Raw genomic sequence first — 23,436 nt, forward strand, 5'->3', positions numbered from 1 at the left:
TGCGCCTTCTCCAAGACAAGCGGGGCAAGGAGGAGAGTGCCCGCCTCCTCGCCGGTGCGGAGGAGTTGGCGGACCGCCTGCCCAGTTCTGGGGTGCGAATGTCAGTCGCCAGCCAATCAGCGAAGGGAGTGGACTTCCCGGAAATCCTGGAGGCGTGAAGCCGCAGGCCCGTCACTAAGATGGTGGCCGAACGCCTTGGACCCGTGGGGGCGCGGACGTCCAGCGCGCAGGCGCGCAGGTGAGTTGGGGCGTCCCGCCGAGGGGGCCAGCAGGTGAGGGGCGCGCCCCCCCGCCCGACTGCTCCTGAACTCCCCGCCCCGCGATGGGGCCGAGCCCGAGCCTCGTTCCCGGGCTTGGCTGGTTTCCTTGCCTAAATCTCCTTATGGCGGCGGGCGTCCCTCTTGCTTCGGGGGCCTCGCTTGTCTCCCCCGCAGTCAATTCTGCAGGGACGCCCGCATGCGGCTCCTCGTAAGGCCCGGACGCAGGCAGCGGCCCGGCGGGCTGAGTTTTCTCGCTCCTTTTCTGAGCGTGGCAGGTGGGGGAGGGGGGGCTTCAGCGCTGGGGAATTCTGGGAATTGAAGTCCGACCCTCTTCCACTCGTCCCGTGGAGACCCCTTGCTCTTCTCTGCGGTCTCTAAACTCGGCCACTTTAAGACTTGTGGACTTCAATTCCCAGAATTCCGTGCTATCAGCGCTGCAAAAAAATCAGTTGTCTAAATGGGTGCCTTCAAGTCAGTTTTGGCTTGGATCAGTCCCTGCAGGTCACTTGGGCAAGGTTTTAGGGGGAGTGATTTGCCGTTGCCCACTTCTTGGAGCTGAGGGGAAGTGACTGGCCCAAGGCCACCCAGCCAGCTTCCCGTCAGGACTATAAGGCATTCCATCTCCCAGTTTCTGGCCACATGCTTTGACCATGACACCAAACGAGTGCATCCTATAAACCTTAGGTCGCATTAAACCAAGTTCTTTCTGGTCTGCCATTGTAATCTGTATCCTCCCCATAATCTCTGAAATGTGGACTGTGTTTGTTTTGGTGCCATTGCATCAGCCTTGGTCCTGGTGGCTGCCTGGACTGGTCCTTACGGTTTTCTTTGTGATGCTTTTTTGGAAGCGCTTTGTCTGCCTCCTTGTGAGTCACTGGCCAGGACCACCCAGCTGGCTTTGTCTCTAGGATGGGACTAGAACTCAGGGTCTCCTGATTTCTAGCCTGGTTGGCACTTTTAACCATTACTCCGAAGTGGCTTTCTCACTTAAGAGAGATTCAGATTTCTTCATTAAAATAAAATAAAAATATTTCATTGCCTCATTTGTACACATTCCAGAATGTTGTATCTAGTTTCACTTTAGTGAATACTCCCAGTTTCAAATCCTGTAAGTAATCCTTTGAGGCATAACATCTAGAGCAGTGTTTCTCAACCTTGGCCACTTGAAGATGTCTGGATTTCACTCCCAGAATTCCCCAGCCAGCGAATGCCCCATTCAGTTTACATAACAGTCCATGTAATATAGTTTGAAACAACCAGCATCTGGGGACAATAGGCTGCCTGCCTTTTATCATGGGGGGCTTGGTTCTAGTCCAGCCGTAGGCATGAAAGTGCTGGGTGATTTGGGACCACTCACTCTGTCTCAGCTCAACCCATTATGGAAATAGGAGGAAACTGTGTTGGATATAGTTTGCCACTTTGAGTTACTTATAAAAGTAATAAAAGGATAAATACATAAACAGGGAGCAAACTTCACATTCATCAGTACTGATGATGTTGCCTAGTTGGGTAATGAGACTGCCACAAGAGAACAGCCAAGCTCTGAGAATACCAAGGACTTCACAGATGATCGTTGCTTGCCAAATTCATAGAATCCTAGGATTCTGATTTTTGAATGTGTCTCCTAATTCAATCCTCTATCCAGGGCAGAGGTCCTCAGACAAATGGCATGCACAGTAATGCTACCCTCTTATATTCCTTTTTTTAAATTTAAGATGTTCCGCAGACAGCATTTGCTGACCTATGACTTCTGCCTCCTGTCTGTTTCCTGTGTATCATCAGGTACCACAGTTGCTGATCAGCCCCAGGCGAGGGTGAAGGTGTAGCAGCCACCATGGATTTCTCCAAGTTCCTGGCCGATGACTTTGAGGTCAAGGCCTGGGTGAATGGGGCCTTTCGGGCTGTGCAGCAGGAGGCCCCTGGCAAAGTAGATGCCCACGCAGCTACCCTGGTGATGAAGTTGCAGCTTTTTATCCAGGAGGTCAACAATGCGGTGGAAGGTGATGCTGCTGTCGTTGAGGGGAATTTGCTTTGGAAGTTTCAAGGACCACCCTGGTCTGTGCAGTAGAAGCAGCTGCTTTGGGCAGCTGTATACAGCTCAGTTTATTTTTGCCCTGCAGATGTTTCTATCTGCAATGATATGAAGCTGTTTGCTAATGTTGCCCTACCAACATTACACAGTTTAATCAAGGCATATTATGTGGTACAGCAGTTAATATAGATATTATAAATTATAGATATCATGCATTTAAAATTTTATATTAATATATAAATATTTGTGAGGCTGCCTTTAAAAAAAGACAGCCCAAGCTTATTTTTCCTCTTTTGGCAGGATTTTCCCACTTCTAATTTTTAAGATGGTTTTCTCCGCTCTTTTACAAGAAATGTTGAGATATCTGAAATGAGGAACACAAATTTGAAATGTAAAAGCAATATTTCTATTCTCATTTTTGACACATAGTGAAAGTGAGAAGAGAGTTATAACTGTGGCCAGAATTGTATTGGCACAAAATTAGAAAGCTGAAGAAATCCCTACAGATGAAAACGTGATTAAGAAAATATTAGAATGTGCAGAAATGAGTAGTTTAACACTAGCAATTAAAGGAAAGGAAGAATCTTATAATATATGGGGGTTATTTTATATTGGTTAGAAAATGAATATGGACAAAAAATGTAAAATTAAATAATTTAGGAAGAGAAATGTTATAACAGGAGATATGTTGCGCTTGTAATGTTAAAATAAGAATAGAGATATATAAATAATTTGGTGGTAACTATTATGACACAAAAAATTGTACTCAGATGACACACTGATTAATGAATGATGAAACGTTTGTATTAAAGGAAAAACATTTACAAAAAAGTGAGAAGAGAGTGAAATTTTAATAATTATGAATATTTTTATAATCTGTAATAATGATTTTATTGCTAGTTTGAATGCAGAGATGCAGCCTCTGTCTCTTGTCTTCTGGGAGAGTTGATCTCCTGCTTGTCAGTTCCTGCAGAGACGAGCCACCAAGCTCTCCAGAGCATGCCCAGAGTTTCTGCGGGAAGTGAATCCTTGAAGCAGGAGGCAGCATTTCTGAAGGAGCAGATGGTCCTAGTGAAAGAAGATATTAAGAAGCTGGAGGAGACACCGCACAGTCCTGCAGGTACTTCTCCATGCTGATGGGTTGTCTTCCTGGACATCTGTGGCGGAATGGGATAAAAATTAGTCATTCCTGAAAAAATGATACAACCGATAAAAATTGATATTTAAGTCAAGCAGCACTATGAATGTTTTACAATGATACTGAAATAATTAATTGACAATGAATTTAACTCTTACATTGGTACACTGCAAGTTATCCTAGCAGTTAACTGTTAAGCCTAGTTATTTATTTCTGTTTTTCATTTGAAAGGAAATAGCTGGTTTAAGCTACATAAAATCCTGCACCAGGAAGGGGCCTTGGAAATCTTCTAGTATTGGGCTCATTGTAGGACTTGCTAAAGCATTTCTGGCAAATGACTTTTCTGGCTTGTCCAAAGCCTCCAGTGAGGCAGAACACAGCACTTCTAAAGCAGCTCATTTCATGTCTAAGCTGAATCTGCATTCCCTTGATTTTGGTCCTGTCTCTAGAGAAGACTCCATTACCCTTTAACTGTCTGAAGACCGTTATTCTCTCCTGCAGGCTAAATATTCCCACTTCCTCTTGACCCCACTCGGAGGATTTTGTTTTTAGTCCCTCCACCAGTGTTTCTCAACCTTGGCAGCATGAAGATGGGTGGACTTCAACTCCCGGAATCCTCCAGACAGCTATGGGGATTCTAGGAGTTGAAGTCCACGTAGCTTAAAGGTTGCCAAGATTGAGAATCACTGTCGTTGCACCATCCAGGTAGCCGGTCTCTGAGTTTCAGTTTTGTTGATGTCATTTTAGGCTGTGATGACCAAAATTTTTACAGTCTTTCAAAGTGGGCTTTTCTACCTGTCCAAAGCAGAGGAGCCTGGAAATCAGTTCCTGTAATATGGACGCTATGTTTTCAGATCTTAGAAACAGGGAGCAAAACCCACACTCCTGGCACCTGTGATGTTAGGTAACTGGCAACTAGTCAGGTAATGAAACATCTGCCAGTGAACAACCCAGCTCAGAGAGCAACAAGGATTCCTCAGGTCAACCCTGAGCTACAGAGATTCTCTTCTCCTGGTTTCAGGTCTTAGTCAAACTCGATCATGTGAAATCCCGAATGCAGCTGGCTGTTGATTCACTCCAGGAAGCAGACAAGTGGAGCACTCTCAGTGCAGACATTGAAGAGACGTTTAAAACACAGGTATTTCAATGTCACAACAATATCCTGTAAACAGATTGAATGGCTGAAGACCTGCTGAGAGATCAGGCAAACCAGCTAATTTGTGATAATTTGATAGAAACCTAGTGTTGTAAGGGATCTTAGAGTTATCTAATTCAACCATTTGTTTAGTCTGGCATCCACTAGCGTATCTCTGACAGCTGATCATCTCATTTCTGTTCAAAACCTCCAACAAAAGAGAGTGCACTAGGTCTTGTCCACGGGCTGCAGAAACTCAGAAAGTTCCTTCTGTGGTCTAGCCTGAATCCTCTTCCCTGTTGTTTTATTTCTGCCTTGGGAAATAACGCATTTATTCCATCATATGAAGCTGGAACTATTATTAACTGTGATGGGTTCAGAAATCAGAAATAGAATATAAAAGTGGTCCCCAGCCTTTGCGGCTTAAAGGCCTGGCTGGGGGAGAGAGGGGAACCGGCCACACAAGCAGCGGGCCGCGCATGGCCAGGTTCCCCAACATGCCATGGCCTGGAGTGGGTTTGCAGCCTGGGAGTTTGGCCCCATGCAATATAAGGTACTCCTTGACTAATGACCATTCTTTTGCAGTCATTTGAAGTTATGACAGTGCTGAATGATGTGGTTAAAACTGGTCCTTGATTGCAGCCATCCTAGCACCTCTGTGGGTCATGTGGGCGCAGGTTGTGTGCTTGTCAACAAGTTGCAGCATCCACAGTACACACGTTGCCATTTGCAACCTCCTGCCACCTCCGCAGAAAGTCAATGGGGAGCTGGCAAGAAAAGTTGCAGGTGGATGGGTAGATCTCTCCCCCCCCCTCCCGATGACCTTCCTCTTGCCCTCTGTACTCCCATAGGCATCAGCCACTCTATTATTTATTTATCTCACCGTGGGGCTTCTCTTGGTGGATGACAATACAAAAAGGAGAAAGTGAAAGGAGTCACTCCCCACTCCCCCCCCCCCCTGATGATCAGAGGTCCTGGCCTTTCTCCGGCTTCCCCAGGAGCAATAGAGGCCGGTCCACCTCTGAGGGTGTTGGCCTCTTTGGGGACTTGTTTCTCTGCCTAGCCAGGTGGGCTGACTAAGGGTTAGGGGAGTTCCTACAGTATTGTCCAAAATGCAGCCGGGAAGGCAGTTCCCCAAAAGTAGCTGGGGAATTGCTGCTTCTGCCTTTTGGAAAGTGCCCCCAAATGAACAAGAAGCTGGAAGGGACGGACTTGTGCTTTGATCATTGGCTATTGCAATACACATACACACACATACACACGGCCTGCTCCGAGCCCCGTCTTGGTTTCCTCCGCAATCTGTGGCCTTTTGGAATTCTTCACTGGTGGTGCTTGGGAAGGGGTTCGCTTGCTTGAATTGAGGCCTGTCTCCTACATTGTATGTGACTCTAGGAGGCGCAAACAGTTAAAAGAACAACAAGAACAACAAATCAATCAATCAAAACAGCCAAAAAACAAGACCTCTAAAGAGAATAAAGGTAACAAAAAACAGGGAGAGGTTTAGGACCTGCATTGATTCTTTATGTTTTGGCCTTTTTCTTAACATGAAAATATATTGATTTCTTTTTTTTCTTTGATTTCTAAATTAAAGTCTTCCTCTCACCATGGAGTTTTCTGCTTTACTTTTTAAAATTGTTTTTATTGAACATTTTAAGAAAACATGAAGCAGAAATAGGAAAGTTGTTTTTCCTCCTCCGTCAAATGTTCCATGTCACCATTAGAGTTTTATTTTGATGGATTCAAAATAAACTTAAAATAAAACTAATACTGTATATATTCCATTCCTCGACTTACAACAGTTCATTTAGTGACCGTTCAAAGTTACAATGACCTTGAAAAAAATGACTTTTGACTGTTTTCTCACAACTTCTGCAGCACCCCCATGGTCACATTATCAAATTCAGACCCTTGGTAACTGACTCATATTTATGATAATTGCAGTGTCTCGGGGTCAAACCTTCTAAAAAGCAAAGTCAATGGGGAAGATAGATTCATTTAACAACTGCAGTGATTCACTTAACTATAGCAAGAAAGGTCATAGTATGGAGCAAAATTCACAACCATTGTCTCACTTAGCAATAGAAATTTTGGGTCATGTCAATTGTGGTCATATGTCAAGGACTACCTATACTAAAGGGTCATCTTATTTGGCTGGGAATTGTGACTACAAGATGGTTGGCACATTATTTCAATTTATGTCCTCAGAGTTTCTAACTTAACTTCTGAGTTGTTACTTTTAAATGATTGTATTTTTATTTATTTATTCTTTGGCTGCCCCTGATTCTGAGGCCCATAAAACAACAGAGAAGGGGAAAGAGGAGGAAAGAGATCCCGGCATGGTTGGGGAAGGGAGGAGGAAGGGTCTCGCTCCAAGTCTAACCAGCTGGCCTCCCACACTCTCTGTGCCAGGATGTGTCTCTCATCTCTAACAAGCTGGCCAGCATGCAGAGCAGCCTGGCTGTCTTGGTGGACACGCCGGACTACTCAGAGAAGTGCGTGCACCTGGAGGCACTCAAGAACCGCCTGGAAGCCTTGGCTAGCCCCCAGATCGTCTCTGCCTTCAGCACCCAGTCCGTTGGTAAGAGGGCCGGTTGGGATGTCATACGAGGGTCAGGGGATGGAGGGGGCTAGAAAGCAGAGAGGCCTTGTGGCCTTTCCCTGCAGATCCAGCCCACAACTGCACAGAAGGTGCTTGCCAGGCCACAGGATTGTTGCTCAGGTGTAGAGGAGAGTTCAGATGAGGTTCAAATGTGTCATCACAAAATAATGTGGACTCTGGGCTGAACCCAAATCACTGGGACTCCAAGGCTTAAGCCAGCCTAGCTGAAAGGGCCCCATGGAGAGCAAGTTGCGGGTTTAGCAAGCCTTTGTCCAAAGGAAGGGGGCTCCTGTGTGTAAGGTTTCTGGAGAAAGCTGCACCCGAGCCAGGCCTCGACGGGCATGTCTGAACATTGGCAGTCAAGGGTGTCTTCTTGCACTCAATGAGGTGGACAGAACAGTTCAACCTCTAACCCCTCTAATAACATGGTGAGGAATTTGGTCTCATGATGCAGACTGTTGACTCAAGGCAACATCGCTCACCAGGTCAAGGAAATAAGAGGGGAGATTTTGCTCTCTTACCTGGAGAATTGGGCAGTACAGGTGGGCCTTGACCTTTGACCAGTTGCTTAGCAACCATTTGAAGTTACAAGGGACCCCCAAATCTGGGCTCTGTTTTTCTCCTGTCACCCGAGGGGATTTGGTCATAGCTTTCAGTTGCTGAAGAGGCCAGTGAAGCTCCCCCATGGGCACTGCCTGTGGTGGAGGGTGGCCCTTTTAGGGCATGGGATGTTGACCTGGTCTTTAGAGCCTCTGAAGGAGAAACGGAACGAGAACCACCAGCAGAGTTGGACGGTTGGAGGCTGGAGAGAGGCCTTTGGGGAGATCTTACACATCTTCAAGGGGTTCTGTATCTTTTGAAGGTCTGTTTCTTATAAGTATTTCCAGGCCTGCTGTGGGGTATGGATGTGTCCTTTCTTGTGTTTCTTGCGGGGCAAGGGCTGAAGCTCCGTCCTTTCTGGGAATTGTGCCACTGGGTTACCAGGAGGGGGCAGCCTTGTGCCAAGCACTGGTTGTGGCTGCCCCTGCATGGCGCCTGGCGCTCTCTCCTCGCCCTCCATTAGGGGTTTGCCAGGATTGCAAATGGCAGGCCACACAGCGTCTCTCATGCGCTTGGACCACGTCCCAACGTGGAGCCCTATTTGTGGGACCCATTCATTCATTTAGTTGCATTTTATTATTCTCCCCACCAAACAGAAGAGCATCTCCTGGCAGACCTCTGACTCCCAGGGGCTGTGGGCAGAAGAAATGAGGTTGGAGGGGGAACGTAAAGGTGGCAGGTAGAGCAGCGCTTGCTTTCCCCTCCCCCTCAGCAAGCTCTCCTTTGTTCAGATGCCCCCCACAAAATGCCCTCCCTCCCTATGAACATCCAGGGCTAAATCCCCATCCTGGGGGAGGGGTGCTTCTGGGGACAGGGAAGTGGGTAGAATGGCCTCCGCACTTGGGCGGGTGGAGGCAAACAGAGGCTGAGCCTCCTTTGGGCCAAGCCAGGCTAATGGAGGACATCTATCCTTTTAGATCAGGCCCAGCTCTTTGTGAAAGTTTTCATGGAAATTGACCGGATGCCCCAGCTGCTGGCTTACTACTACAAGTGCCACAAGGTATTGGGGGTCCTCACGGCGCTGAAGCAGGTTGCCTGTTTTTATTCAGCCCCCCCTCCCCCCCATGGGAGAGAAACGTGGGCACAGTTTCTGAAACTGCCCCTGGCTGGTTACGATCGTGACACCTTCAAGGGGAAAGGGTTGGTCTCGTCCACCACTTCCCACCACACAGGAGAACGGGGTGCTGGGGTCCTTTGTGCCAGCGAATGTGGGTGCAGGTAGGTGTTTTTTTCCATGTGTCCCCACCCCACCCCAAAGATGAGCAGCATTCAGTGCAGTTTGAAAGGCCTGCTCAGGAAGTCTGCCCTTGAGACAGACCCCCCCAAGCCCAGCTCTCTGGCTCTCCTGCTCAGTTCTGCTGAGAGCCACCAGGGGTCCTTCCAGGCCAGTGTGGGAGTGGCTGGTGCAAATGGGAAGGGAGTCAATTGAGCACCTCTTCCTTTTAAGCCCTAAAACTGTGGAGGTTTGGAAAGAAGCAGATTGAGAAACCTCCCTTCTTCCTCCTCCTCCTCCTCTCCCCCTCCTTCCTTTTCAGGCACTTTGGGCCTTTGCCCGTTTTTATAATTTAAGCAAGACTCCTGGCCAGGTGAGAGGCGTGTTCCGGGCAGAACGCTGGTCCCCTGCGGCCCAACCCAGCCCGGCCCTCTTCACTCTTCCTCATTGGCCGTGGAGGGGGGGGAGCCTGCATGAGAAGTCCCAGGAGCTGCTCCATGCAGCTGTTGGCTTCAGGAATCCATGGGTGCCCAAGAGCTGTTGTGATGTGTTCACAGATGGCTCTGAGGATGCTCCTTAATCTCCAGGGGTTTGTGTGTCAGTCACGAGGACAGAGGTTGTAACGTAGATGTTGTTGTTGGACGTGGTTTATCAGCCCCTCCTCTCTTCCATTCCTTATGGCAGCCCTGTGACTTGGCCCCCCAGGGAGTTAAATGAGTTAAATGACAGGTCTGGAGCCCATCAGACGGTGGGGTCAGTTTCTGCCAGTCCTGTCCCCCCCCCCCCATCGTTTTCTATTCTTCTTGGCAAGAACCAACATCCTCTCACTGCTGCCCTCAATGGCTTTACCCTGGCCATGATCCTGACCCTCTTCCTTGCTCCCAGGTGCAGCTAATGGCAGCGTGGCAGGATCTGTGCCAGTCCGACCTCCTCCTGGATCGGCAGTTGGCAGAGCTCTACGAAGTGCTGCTGGGGACATGGCACTCGCAGCTGCAATGGGCCACACAGGTACGGCTGTGCTGGGGAGGGGAGAGGTCTGGGGGGGTCTGGAGCCTCCTATGCTGGTGCTCAGGAGGAGTCCAGCCTCTTCCCTGCTCAGGCAAAGGAGGCCAGTGGGTGCTGCTTCCCTCCTCCGGCATCCCTGCAGCGCTATCTCTTCCTCCATCTCCTTGAAATGTGGCCAGATTGCTCAGTCAACCTGACCAGGACCATCAAAGCTCCAGATTCTGGCCTCACCTGATGTTGTGCCCCTAGCAGCCCGAGGGCTTCCTTAACAACCATTGTAGCTCAACTGGATTTAGTGCCTCGGGAACTTTCCTTGGAAGATTAAACCGTTTACGTCTCTTTACATAAAAAGGGCTGCACCTAAACTAATTATTGGCAAACCGCTTGCCTTATGCTCCCCGTTCCCCAAATAGATGCCACCGATCTGTGGTTGCATGAACTTGTAGTGCGATACAGAATTAGATCTCCACCTAATCATCACCTGGTATGTAGTTGTAGGCAGGTTTCTGCCCAGAGCTGAAGTCTCATTAAATTAATAGATTATTATTGGCAGTGTTTGATCTGTAAAAACTTCCGCTGTAAGAACTCCGCTGTTCTTTGAGATGCCAAAGATTCTGCCTCCTCAGGGCCTTGAACTAGGACAGTTGTGAGGTCCCGTCATGATTTCTTGTCCAAGATCGCAGGTGGGAATCCCTCTGGATCCCTGAATGACTTGGAAAGGCTCAGTTGAACCTTTGGCAACTTACTGCCAATGGCCCGATGCCTTGCTTTAATCTTGCTTGAGTCCCGTGTTGGAGTGGAGCGTTCCTGTGTCTCTGCCCTTCACTCTGGTGCCTTTTCTGCAGTGTTTGTGTGTGCGTCTGACCAGAACTGGTGGGCAGACACCAGATCTAACCCTAGTGGCAGAGGAGCTGTGTGTCCCTGGCCTGTCCCAGACGGGATCGGTTGCCTCCCCCACCCCCAGCAGCAGAAAGGAACTGGGCTCCCTGCTAGCAAACTGGTTTGCTGGAGTTTGGGGAAGCAGCCGGCAGTTTGGTTGATTAGGTCCTGAGGCTTTCACCCGTGAAGGGGAGAACTGATGCTTATCTCTGGGGAGGCCTGGAAGGAGCTTGCCTGCCATCTTGGGCTGATCTTGCTCCCTTGACAGACTGAGCTGCCCCTGGGCTCTTCCCCAAGAACCCTTCTTGGCCTCCTTGTGGCCAACAAGGCAGCCTCAACTGTGAATAAAGCCACGAATGGGCAGCTCCTCCCAACAAGGAAAGAGAAATTCTTTAGTGCAGGATTTAAATGAAGCTCACCCCTCATTAAGAGGCCTGGGATCCCTCGAACAGAGCCCCCCTGCTGGTTTGAGATCTGGCCATCTTCAGGTCTTTCCTCTGCCAGAGCTCCTCTCCCCCCCCCAGCCACCCCACATCAAAAGGATCCCCCAAAGGAGGGTTGTTTTCTGAGAGGCAGACTGCTGCTCATCTGAATCTTCTGCAGGAAGTGCTTCTGTATGTGGGGAAACTCATCGGTGATCACCCACTTCTCTCTCTTACCACCTCTGCTTCTCTAACACTGACAGCTCATTCTGTCTGTGGAGATTCTCAGTCAACCAGGTCATGGTGGTCCCAAAGGTGCTTTTTCAAGAGGCAACTGGGCTTCCTTCTTTTTCTTTGAGGACATTTTGCTTCTCATTCAAGAAATTTCTTCAGCTCTGACTGGATGATGAGGAAGGGAAGGATTTATATTCCTTCTAGACAGCTGGCCGTTTGCATCCTTTTAGAGGGTCATTGAGGCCACTTGGAGGTTTATGCGTCCTCAGGGAACTGCTCTTGGAACTGCTGTAAGGACTATGTTGCAGACTGGAGATAGAAAGAGGGGTCAAAGAGATCATCTCTGTCCAAAGTTAACAGCTCTCCCTCAACAGAGAGGGCGGGATATGTCCAGTCTACAACACAGTCATTTAGCAGTTCCAAGAAGGCTCCTCACCCATTTGCACCATCAAGTGGCCCCGAGGACACTGATAGACCTCCAAGTGGTCTCAAGGACTCTCTAAAGAGAATACAAACGACAGACTGTCTACAAGGAATATAAATCCTTCCATTCCCTACCACCCATTCAGAGCTGAAGAAGCTTCTTGGGTGAGAAGTGAAATGCCTTCAAAGAAAAACAAGAAAGTCCAGTTGCCTGATGAAAAAGCACCTTTGAGACAACTCATTCTGGTTTTTTCCTAATATAATCTAAACCCATATTTAGAGACCATTAACCAAGTTCAGCCCTACGGGGTGAAATTGGCTGCAACTGCTCTGCCTCTAGTAGCATTCTTCATCAATCATGGGAAAGACGGAAGCACTGTAAAAATGCTAGATGGGACATAATGATTGTTCAGATTTCTTATCGGGGATTTGCACAGGAATATGGCTAAATAGAAATGCCAGGGGAGTTTGATGTGGTGCTGAAGGGAGCCTTGCAGAAGGCACCCCAAAACCATTAGGGCGTTAAAAGTAAAGGTTCCCCTTGTACATCTGTGCTAGTCGTTCCCAACTCTAGGGGGTGGTGTTCATCTCTGTTTCAAAGCTGGAGAGCCAGCACTATCCAAAGGCATTTCCATGGTCATGTGGCTAAACGCCAAAGGCACACGGAGTGCTGTTCCCACCAAAGGTGGTCCCTATTTTTCTATTTGCATTTTTATGTGCTTTCGAAATGCTAGGTTGGCAGAAGGTTCCTCTTAACCTCAGCAACTTGGAGATGTGTGGACTTCCATTCCCAGAATCCCCAGCCATGGAAGTCCACACATCTTAAAGGTTGCAGGTGCAGAAGAAGCTGCATTGAGCTAAGGAGGGATCTGAGGAAGAGGCTCAGGCTGGCTCCCCCCCTCCCCCACAGGCTCAATGGGGGCATAAGGCAGAGAGGAGGCTTGCAAGATTCTGTTACCCCAAAAAGGATAGCTCTAGTTGTTCTGTAGCGTCAGTTTCCTGTCCATCTATCCTGTAGGGCTCACAAGTTCATTACGTACTTTAAAGATTAATGATGAAAGAAACATTGACATTAAAAATGGAATTTTTGAAATTGGGTAAGGCTCTGAGTAGTCTGTTGGTTTCTTGACACACCTACTGCATTTTCTCCTTTTGCCTCCTCCTTTTCTTTTCTGCCCTGAAGCTTCATTTCAAAATTTGCTCATTTCAAAAAAGGAATTAGTAGCTTCAGAATGAGGATATTCTGGGATCAGTGTGGAAACGTACAGAGGGCTTATCAATTTTTATTATCTTTCTTGCTGACAAGTCGCCCTGAAGCATGGGCTTAACGAGCTTTTTATGGTAAAATCAGCTTGCCTAGTTCATGGAATTTTACAAGGTCCAAAGTCTGCAATAAACACCTTAAATTTCTGTGATTCAGATGCACCTTTGCAGTCAATCAGGAAAAGTCCCAGAATTGCAAAAGCGTTTTTCATTACTGTTTTCAGTGCTGCACAGGTGGGATCAAGAGGCAATTGCTTTTAAGCCTCCCTCACTAGATCCCTCCTTGAAATGATCTGATGTAAAATCTTCCCTAAAATGTCCCCGGGTCTCTCTCTTCCTGCAACCAAAACAATTGAGGCACCAGCAGCCCCACGCCTGGCTTTCTCCCCATACAGAGCCCAAATGCCCATGTGCCTGTTTTGTTTTCTTTTAACCTTAATTAGAGCAATGTTAGAATCAGAATCAAAATGCAACAAATAATCCAAGCTCTATTAAAGCAATTCCTGTTATCTCAGATTGGGTGTCCATCTTTATAGTTTTGAAGATTACTGTCTGAAATACACATCAACAAACAGAGAGGACCTCATGATAAGGATGACACTGATTGCTTCCCTCTATTGTGGAATTTGGTTTGCTGTCTGCAAGCCCCATCTTTTACCCCTATCTTTGTGAACTAGGGCAGGGGTCTCAACCTTGGAAACTTTAAGGCTTTTGGACTTAAACCAAGTTGGCTGAGGAATTCTGGGACAACTTTAAGTCCACAAGTCTTAAAGTTGCCAAGGTTGAAGACCCCTGAACTAGAGACTTGGGCCCTGGCCTATTAGCTGCAGTGGAGTCATCATTCAGAGAAGGAGCAGAAAAGACTTGGGCCAGGGTTCTTTAAGGGGATCCCCTTTTGGCAGGAAGTGAGTTGCGAGAAGGTAGGCAGGAGCCTTCCCGTAGTTCCAAGAGAGGTTTCAGGATTTGATTTGATTTCATTTTCCAACAGTGTAATTAAGGAATTAGTTGTGCCTGAAAATGCACAAGAGGAAAAGGGGTGCAGCCCCAGTGGCTCCTCCTCCTTCTCTACCTGGCAGGTCCTCTGAGTAGATTTTAATTGAAGGCTGCTATAGGAGCCAATCTTGACTGACCAGGAGAATACATGAGGGATGCTAGAGGCTCTTTTTGGTATAATTTGGTGTTGCTGACTAATCCATTTAGTTTCCTTTGAGAGAAGCTCCTTCCTCCTTGCCTTGCAAGGCTTCCTGAGCCATCCCTCTGCCCTGCGTGGAGCCCATGGCCTGGAGGACCCTCCTTGCTCACTCCTCAAGTGGAGGAGAGGGGCAGAAAAATCATGCTGGTGGGCTTAATGGCTTGGCCTGGGGTTTGCTGGCTCTCTAAGGGCCGGAGAGCAAGCCCGTCCAGCAGTGCTGTCATCCCCTGCAACCCTCTTCCTATCAGCGCCTGGGGCAGAGCGATGGGCCTCTTCCTCTGCCAGACCTGAGGTGGGATTCACCTCAGCCTGTGGCAGCTCAGAGAGCCAGCATCGCTTCTGGTGTGGCTGGGAGCCGGCCTGCAGGAGAAGATGCTGGCAGTTTTTCCAGCCAAGGGTCAGCTGAATAAATAGGCAGACTAGAAGCTGTGTGAACTTATATGAAGTTATTTTATATATTCAGATCATATCCCAAAGCCGCATAAAAGTAAAAAAAAGAGACTGGCGCCCAGTTCTAGAAGCCCCTCGCGAGTTTGCTGGCCGCAGTTGGTGGCTCGGACAGTGCCCACCTTTTCCCAGCCTTTCACTCTCGCTGTGGCCTGAGTTCTGGGGCTCAGCCAAGCCTCCTGCCTGGTCCTCCCTCCCTCCCTTCCTCCCACAGGTTTTCCAGAACCCCCACCAGGTGGTGACCGTCCTGCTGCTCCAGGTGCTGGGTGCGCTGACGCCCTCCCTGCCCGCCTGCCTCATGGCTGCCATGGACCGCTGCAGTCCCGAGAGCAAGATGAGCCAACTCCTGGGGCTTTATGGCACCACCGTCTACTTCGCCCACGGGCTGGAGGCCGTGATGCTGCCCAGCCTGGGTAAGTCTTTGGCGCTCAGATACCCTGCCCAGATGGTTGCGTGGTTTTGCTTTTGTCCTTTTTCCAGGACAGGGGAGTTTTATAGGAACACAATTTGTTAGTATTGCGTTGACGGTCTTTATTGCAGTTGTTACATAATACTTGTACCAAACTTTGTTTGAGTTGAGTGAGCAGTATTGACACAGTGTTTAATGTGTTTGCCAAAGCAGAACAATTTGCATTCTATTGTGAGTAAATACTCCCTAGCACTTTTGATTTCTGTAAAGGTGCGGAGGCTCTCCTTCCCACCCAGCCATCCAGGAGGCCTCGGGCGATTCCTCTGCGCTGCCCCTCTTCTCACGGCCACAGAGGGCAGGTGGGAAATGCCCCACTTGGTTGAGAGCCGCTCCCTTGGCTATGAGATGGAATGAAGCCCCCCCCCATCAGATATGTGAGCCTCCCAGGCTGCCTGCAGGCCTTTCCTGGAGGAGACAGAGTCACTGTATAGGGAGGGAGGGGTAATGTCTCAAGTTCTCTCCATCTCTGCTACTTAAATAAAAAGCAACACAGCAGTAAATTTACAGAGGGGTGGAAGGATTTAACTCTAAAATACACTTTTTCCAGAGTAAACACTTAAAGCACTTTCTTTGTGTCCTTTAGTAAGTGCCCTTTATTTTAAAAAAGGAGACACTTAGCGGCCCCTGCCCTGCTTTGCCCTTCCTTCCTTCCTTCCTTCCTTCCTTCCTTCCTTCCTTCCTTCCTTCCTTCCTTCCTTCCTTCCTTCCTTCCGAGTCTGGGGAAGGATCCTCAGAGAGTTTGGGGAGCAGAGAGGCACCTTCTGGGTTTGCAGGAGAGTTTGCCTGCACCGTTGTCAGTGTGGAGAATTTTATGGCTCTTTTAACTTCTTGCCTCTTGCCCCTGATTTAATTTCAGTATAAAAATAACCGGGGAGATCCGGGCCATGTGGGGACACCCCCCCCCCGGTGGTCCTCCTGCTGTGAGGCTGCTCTTGTGCTTCCAGGGGAGTGCAACCTGGTGAAGGTGGCAGAACTGGTGGAGGCCTCCTTCAGCCCTTACAAGCCCTTCCAGCTGCAGTACCGGGCCCTGGAGGAAGAGAACCTCCTCATCCAGATGAGTGCTGTCCCTCTGGTGAGACCCTTTCTCTGCTGCCCCAAGGAATCCTGCAGTCACGCACAGTTGTTGATCGACAATCCGGTTTTGTGACACCCGACGTGATGGCTAGAAGTCAGAATCCCTCTGAAAGGGCAGATTCCGCAGCAGAGCAGCCTCTCCCTGAGCCTTGCTGGATGGGGGAGCCTCTTCCCAGGGGGCTGCTGCGCTCGGTTCCCCTTTAGCTTTTTTTTTCCAGGCTTGTGAAAACCGTCATTCATTGGCTTAATTGTTGGTTCCACAGGATGGGAACTCTTTTTCTGCAGGTGGGCTTGAAGGAGAACGAGCACTGACAGCGAGGGGCCTTTGCAGGTTAAAATACACGGCAAAGGAAAGAAAGTCTGGCTGAGGCAGGACTGTCCCCCAGGCTGGAGGGGTTTGTTCCTGGCAAAAGCCCCCGAGCTGAGCTGGGCCTGGGGGGTTTCCTGGGATGCCCTGAGAGGGAAGGGGAGGCCTGTCTCTTTCTGGAGGGTGGGCCTGGAACCGGCTCAGAAACTTGGGGGCATGGAGAGGGAAACTTTTCTTCTATTTCTAAAGAAAATTTAAATTTAGGGAGTCCAAAGAAAATCTGCCTCCTCCCCCACCCCAGCTTCAGACAGCTGGCTGGGTGCTGCCCTTGTTCTGAGAGGAAGGTGATTGACAAGCTGGACGGAGTTCCCCATGTGGGGGGCATCAGGATTTCTTATTTCGTCCTCTCGGGGGTATCTCTTTTTAACCCTCTGAAAGGCATTTGCTTTAGGAAGGGTTTTTCCATCTCAAAAACTCACTTCTGGCATTGACACCTAGTGCTCTCAGCAACAGGAGCTGCAAAAGAGTCTCGGGGGTCTTGAAACCCCAGATCTCCCCATAGAAATTGGGCCTGTTTAGCAGAATGCCCCCACCCCCTGTGAAACCTCGGAACAGTCCGGGCTTTGAAAGCATCCTCAGTGCTCCAGCCAGGCGGGAGGTGCTCTGACCACCAGCGGGCAGTTAGAGGGGGCCTTTCAGAGGCCTTTGCTGGTGGCCCCAAGCTCCCGAAGGGCCCACTCCAAGTGGAAATGGCTGCCTTGCTCCCAATCCCACCCCATTCATACTGGCTGCCCTGCTGCACCAGAGTGGAGACTGTGAGCTGTGATCTTGTGTCCTGGCAGGAACATGGGGAAGTGATGGACTGTGTCCAGGAGTTGAGCCATTCGGTGAACAAGCTCTTTGGCTTGGCCTTGGCGGCAGTGGACAACTGCCTCACACTGACCGACGGGCTGGGCGTGAGTGGACTCCTTGGGGCCCTGCAAGCCCTTTTCAGCAAGTAAGTCTTGGGCCATGAAGAAGACTCTCAGCCCCCCCACCCGGGAGGATTGCGAGCGGAGGATTTTGCTCCAGAAAGAAGAGGCTGGGAGAGGGGTGGGGCTCTGGTGCCCCATGGAGCTCCTTTTGCTCCCTGTGGCCCCAGGAGGAAATGACCAGCACTGTCTGCTTCCCCTTCCCCACCCTCCCAGGTCCTCAGGGGTCTACTAATGCAGAAGGGAGGTGGGAAGGAATGGCTCTGTCCCCTTGGATCTTCCCTTCCCAACTGGGCAGCCGAGGGCTGGCACGGCAGCATCCAGCCACAGGGGCCCAGCCGGCTCTGATCTCTGACCCTTCCTTAGGTACGCCTCAGACTTCAGTAACGCCCTGCAGTCAATCAGGAAGAAATGCCGGCTGGATGACCTCCCTTCGGATTCCCACTTCCAGGAAGACTGGACGGCTTTCCAGAATGCAGTTCGGTGAGAGAAAGACCTCCTGCAAAGGGCAAAGGGGGAGGGAGGGAGGCCTTTCTGGAGAGGGCTCAGCACAAACAATCATGGATCCCTCAAGAAAGTGAGCAGACAAAGGCCCAGGCTTTCCTCTATGTACAGGGAGTCCTTGAATTATGACTACAATTAGGATTTGACTTTCAGTCGTTGAGCCAAGTGGTCGTTAAATGAGATACCCAAATGGCTGCTTGTCTCAATGACCACAGTCCTGGCACTCCCAGGTGTGGTCATTTAGTGGTCTCGTGGGTCATTAAAGCAATGGAGACCCAGGTAAGGAGAGTGGAATGTCTCAGGGCCCCAGGTACACCTTAGGCGTGTTCCCTGTGCCAGACCTCTCAGCCCCCCCCCCTTCGCTTCCCCCTCGAGACACCCCGTGCACCTCCTGCTCAGGGATGGGTTCCAGATCCTGTGGCAACCGGTGGGGTTGCAATGGGGCCCGGCATCCACCACATGAACATGTGCAGTGCATGCGCATGCACATGCGTCCTTATCTCTTCCGACGAGTCCGTGAGCCTCCGCGATGCTCCAGGTGCTTGGCGGAGCGTCACACAGGCGCCATGTGCTCCACATGTTTGCGCGGAAGTGCTGAAGAGCTCAACTACAGATAAGGAGCTCGGGCGTGCGGGTGGGCCCTCCGGAGCACCATACCGGAATGATACCCAATGCTCCGGGCAGGCACCACCTGCAACCCACCACTGGTCCAGCTGCTTGGAGTTTGGCTTCCTCTCAACTCCTGGCTGGCCGAAAGTGCTGCTTGCAGGAGGCGATGGGTTCTGCTCCTCCCGGTAGGGAGGGGAGCTGCATTCCTCACCTCTCATTTCTCATGGAGTGGTGTGTGTGTGTGTGTGTGTGTGTGTGGCAGCGCAGAGTTTTGCAATGGCCTGAAGTGTTTGGAGGTTGTAGAGCAGCCTTTCATAATTCTGACCTGTCATTAAATGAACAGCTGTATGTTGAGGACTGCCTGAATTGGAGGAATCCTGAGATTCTCCCTAGAGGGTAGTCCCTCCTGGGCCCTTTCCATCCCAGCCTGTGGCTTCTCACTGCAGGAGAGCCCCCCCCTGCCTATGCTGCCCCAGTGCTGTCGCGCAGGAGGGGGCCTTTGGGGCAGCAGTTCCACCAGCATCACTTTCCCTGCAGGATAATCGCCACCTGTGGGGAACTCCTGCGACAGTGTGGAGACCTGGAGCAGCAACTGGCCAACAGGTGGGCTCGCTGGGCTGCTCTTCAGGGAGGGGGGGGCAGGGCCCATTCCCCCACCAGCACCTGGCCCTCCTTCCCAGTTCCTCCCCCACCCCGCCCCTGAAGCCTTGAGGGTGGGGGCTCCGGGGCGCCCTCGGTGCTCAGAGCCTTTTGTCTGCCGCCCGTGCCGGTTGCAGGATCCTCTCCAGGGCAGGGAAGTTCCTCTCGGAGTCCTACCATCCCTGCAGCCTGAGCGGCTTCCAAGAACGCAGCCCGGAGAAGCAGAGCCACATCAAGAACCCCTGGCAGGAGTACTGCTACCTGCAGCAGGAGAGCCCGGCAGAGTACGCTGCCCTGCTGGAGACCCTCTACACGCTCAAGGTGGGCGTGGAGCAGTTGGCAGCGGAGCAACCTTGGGCTGAGCCCTCTGCTGACCCCCACCCCACCCCAAAACCAGCTTTCTGAGTGTGCCTCTGGCAGGGGCCTCGGGTGACGACAGTCCCTCCCTGCGAGTGTTTGCTTTCCCTGGGCCCTTCAATCTTCCTGCCACTTTGCTTGCTTTTCCCAGCAAAGGAGGCGGGGAGGGGGCGCTTCTCTTCCCAGACAGACTCCTCAGCCTCTGCCAGTTTGGTTTGTCACGCAGCCTTGGAGGAGGTGGGTGGGTGGGGAGAATTGCATCAGGGCATGGTGAGTTGGAAGTAATTGCACCCTGGTTACAGGGACACCCCCCCTCTTCCTCCTCCTCCTCCTCCTCCTCCTCTGGCTGCTGTCAGCAAGAGGCTCTCAACCCTCTGAGCATTTGCCAGGGAGACAGATCCATGCCACCCTTGCTCAGCTGGCAGCTAGTGCCTCAGATGGGCGTGGAGCTGGAAGTGGCAGGATGGAAGCTTCCCGCTTTCCCACAGTGGGCACTGCCTTTCGCAGGGACCCTGGCAGACCCTCCCTGCCTCTTTTTCTAAACACAGGCTGGGCACCATAAGGGTGGTAGAAGTAGTGGGCAGGCTTGCAAAATGGACGGCTCAGGAATTCCAAATGCAGGCATCGGGCTTCGGGAGAGTGGTGCCACAGCCAAATTCTGGGTCCTCCTGCTGAGGATGCCCTCTCTTCCCCTGCTGAGCCCACCACACGGCTGAAGCCTCAGGAGAACCATGTGCCTGGCCGCCTTCTCCAACATGTGGTATCCCGAGGCAGTTTGCAGGCAGCATCTCAGGCAAAGGCTCCTGCCCAGAGACCCAGCTGAGCCTCTGAAGAGGAGGCCTGATCCTGCGGGAGAACGGTGGCTTCCTCCAGAAGAGGCCCAAGCTTTATTCCCCTCCTCCAGGCTCCCAGTTAGGTTCCTGTGGAAATGAAAAGGCTTGATGGCTCTCCAGTTGGCTCCTCCTGGGGTCCCTTCAGGGGAGAAGCAGCCCAGGACCATGGGCAAGCCAGGAGCATGGCAGTGAGAGCCGTTGCCTGAGGATACACCAATCGCCCTGGCCTCTCTCTCATTCTCAGGGCTGCTGGGGATACTTCAAGCCCCTCCCCCCGGCCATTAGGAGGGAAGGCCCCTTGTTGATGTGGTGTGTGTGTGTGGGGGTTCGCAGCTGCTGTGGAGGGGGAGGACTCATTGGGGTATTGCAGGGGAGCCAGAGGAGCCTGGCCTGACTGCCCTCTCCTTCCCCACCGCAGGAGAAGGGGACAAGCCACAATCTGCTCTCAGCCTCACGTTCTGCCTTCACCCGCCTTAACCAGCTTGCCCACCAGCTGGCCTTCGACTCGGTTTTCCTTCGCATCAAGCAGCAGCTCCTCTTGGTGGCCAAGATGGAGGTGAGGAGCCAGGGGGGCCTCCACAGAGTCTTTGAGCGAGGACTGGGGAGAAGGAAGAGGGAAGATCGCTCTGTGTGACAAGTCGAGCTCTTCCTTTCTGCTCGTCCTTCACCTAGAGCTGGAGCGCAAGCAGTGCGGGCGAGATCCTGACCGATGACCTGCCCAACTTCAGCTTGACGCCTCTGGAGTACATCAGCAACGTAGGTGGAGGGCTCCCCCAGGAAAGGCAGGGGCTGCTGGGTCTCCAGCTATCCTCAGATGAGGCTGTTCTCCGTCCGGCAGTTGTTCCTCGGCACTGAGAAAAGGGCGATTGCAGAACTGGGCAGCCTGGAAGGGGTGGGGACTTCCTTGGTTCCTGAGATGTGGCCCCTCAGGGGTTCGGTCTGAGTCCCTTGTGAGTGCAGATGGATTCCTTTGGGGAAGCAGAGCAGAGAAGCCTTCGAGGGCTGGCCTCCATGGATGGAGGCTCCTGAGGGCCATTCTGGGAGGTTGGAGTCCCCCAGGGGAGCGGGGAGATCTCGGGGACCTGTGGTGACCCAGAGACCGCAGCAGGGCTCGGCCCCTCCCCCCCCGAGAGGAATGCGCTGGTCCCACCTGGAGAAGTGGAATCAGCAGGTGTTCAGAGCCGGGAAAGGCTGGGGCTGCCTGACCCATTGCTCTTCTCCCTCCCTTCCTCTTAGATCGGCCAATACATCATGTCCCTCCCGCTTCACCTGGAGCCCTTTGTGACCCAGGAAGACGCAGCGCTGGAACTCGCCCTGCACGCTGGGAAGCTGCCCTTCCCTCCAGAGCCAGGTGGGAAAGGGCCCTGGGGCCAGGAAGAGGCCTTGGCCCAGAGAGGCAGCCGCAGGAGGGCCCCTGTGGGCAGCGCCCCAATTCCTCTCTCAGAAGGAAGAAGCTGCTTCATTTGTACTCCTCTTTCTCCCAGGTGACGAGGTCCCCGAGCTGGACAACATGGCGGACTATTGGCTGGGCTCTCTTGCCAGAGCCACCATGCAGACGTACTGCGAGGTCGTCCTGCAGATCCCTGAGCTCACCCCACACTCTGCCAAGCAGCTGGCCACGGATATTGGTGAGGAAGGAGGATGTTTGGGGGGAGATACCCAGGTTAGGTCCTGCTTGTGGGCGGGGCACTGAGGGCCACCTTGCTCAGAATCCAGATCCCAGCATCCTTGCCGTTAGGCCAAGACTCTCCAGTGGAGAGGCAGCTGACGGGCTCACGGGCCCCAGGGTCAGGGGCCTCTTTCCATCCAGTCTGCCTCCCTGGATCTCAAATCCAAGAGGTCGATTTTATAAAGGGGGCACAGGCTTCCCTTCGACTGCTTAAGAGCCTTATTGTAAGCCCACCCCCCCTGCCCTTTCAAGGTAAGGACTGCCAGCACCTTCTGCCTCTTCCCCTGGGGCTTCCCATACAGTCCCTCGGTCATCTGCCGGAGGGGGTGGGGCTCTGGCCATTGTCCTGGGAACGCCCCCTCTCTTGGTCATTTGGGAGCCAAAATGCTGCTCGTCTCTCTTGCAGATTACTTAACCAACGTGATGGACGCTTTGGGCCTCCAGCCTTCCAAGGCCTTGCAGAGCACAGGAAACCTCCTGAAGACCAAGCCTGAAGATTACAAGCAGGTGGCCAGAAATTTCCCCCGCCGCCTGGCTAGCAAAATTGCCGCCATGAGGGCCCTGGATTATTGAGCTGTTGAGGGGCCCTCGTTGCCACACCTGACCAAGGACACTCCAAGGGCCCCGGGGTGTGCCTGGCGCTCCTCCTGCCCCCCCCCCCCATGGTGGAGTTCTCCCTTGGGAGAGAGGAAGGAGGCCAGAGAAAACTCAATAAATCTCTTTTGAAAAGGTGTCTCTTCCTGATAGCTGGTCAACAAGGGCGTTTGCAGCCAGCCTGGCCCTCCTTCTGCAATCAGCTCTGAGGACGGGAGGGAGGATTTTGACTGGGGCAGCTTCAGAATTGGGCTTCAGCCAGGGCCCCACAGAAGTTGTCCGGGCTGGCTAAGAAGGGTGGCACTAAGAAGAATGGTGGTGGGGAAGGGTGGACCGTTGCTCCTCTGCTGCTCCTTTTCCCTGGGGGCTGGCTGGCCTCAGAGCACAGGGTCTCCAGGGGCCCAGAGAAGGGCCCCTTGCTCAAGGGTGGAGAGCCTGCGTGGCCTCCAGGTGCTTCCAGGAACTGGTCGGGAGGCTGAGTGAACTCTGTACAGCCAAGCTGTTGTGCACCTTCCTTCCTTCCTCCTTTCCTCCGGAGCAATCCAGCTTTGCCGGGGGTGCAGCTCTG

At 51.7% G+C, this 23,436-nt stretch overlaps 1 protein-coding gene across 1 annotated transcript; it reads left to right on the plus strand.

Annotated features, from left to right (window-relative positions):
- The first annotated feature begins 75 nt into the window (after nucleotides 1–75).
- Nucleotides 76–23,006, plus strand: COG7 (component of oligomeric golgi complex 7). Its single transcript, XM_032230566.1, has 18 exons — nucleotides 76–238; nucleotides 2,043–2,260; nucleotides 3,266–3,403; nucleotides 4,429–4,568; nucleotides 6,975–7,143; nucleotides 8,682–8,764; nucleotides 9,863–9,985; nucleotides 15,057–15,255; nucleotides 16,256–16,383; nucleotides 17,535–17,689; nucleotides 18,030–18,146; nucleotides 19,314–19,379; nucleotides 19,553–19,736; nucleotides 21,024–21,161; nucleotides 21,278–21,361; nucleotides 21,842–21,956; nucleotides 22,090–22,233; nucleotides 22,681–23,006. The coding sequence occupies exons 2-18, from the start codon at nucleotides 2,095–2,097 to the stop codon at nucleotides 22,845–22,847; spliced, it is 2,316 nt and encodes a 771-aa protein (XP_032086457.1). The 5' UTR covers nucleotides 76–238; nucleotides 2,043–2,094; the 3' UTR covers nucleotides 22,848–23,006.
- Nucleotides 23,007–23,436: the final 430 nt, after the last annotated feature.

Source organism: Thamnophis elegans, chromosome 14 (assembly GCF_009769535.1).
Source record: "Thamnophis elegans isolate rThaEle1 chromosome 14, rThaEle1.pri, whole genome shotgun sequence".
Lineage (NCBI taxonomy): Eukaryota > Metazoa > Chordata > Lepidosauria > Squamata > Colubridae > Thamnophis > Thamnophis elegans.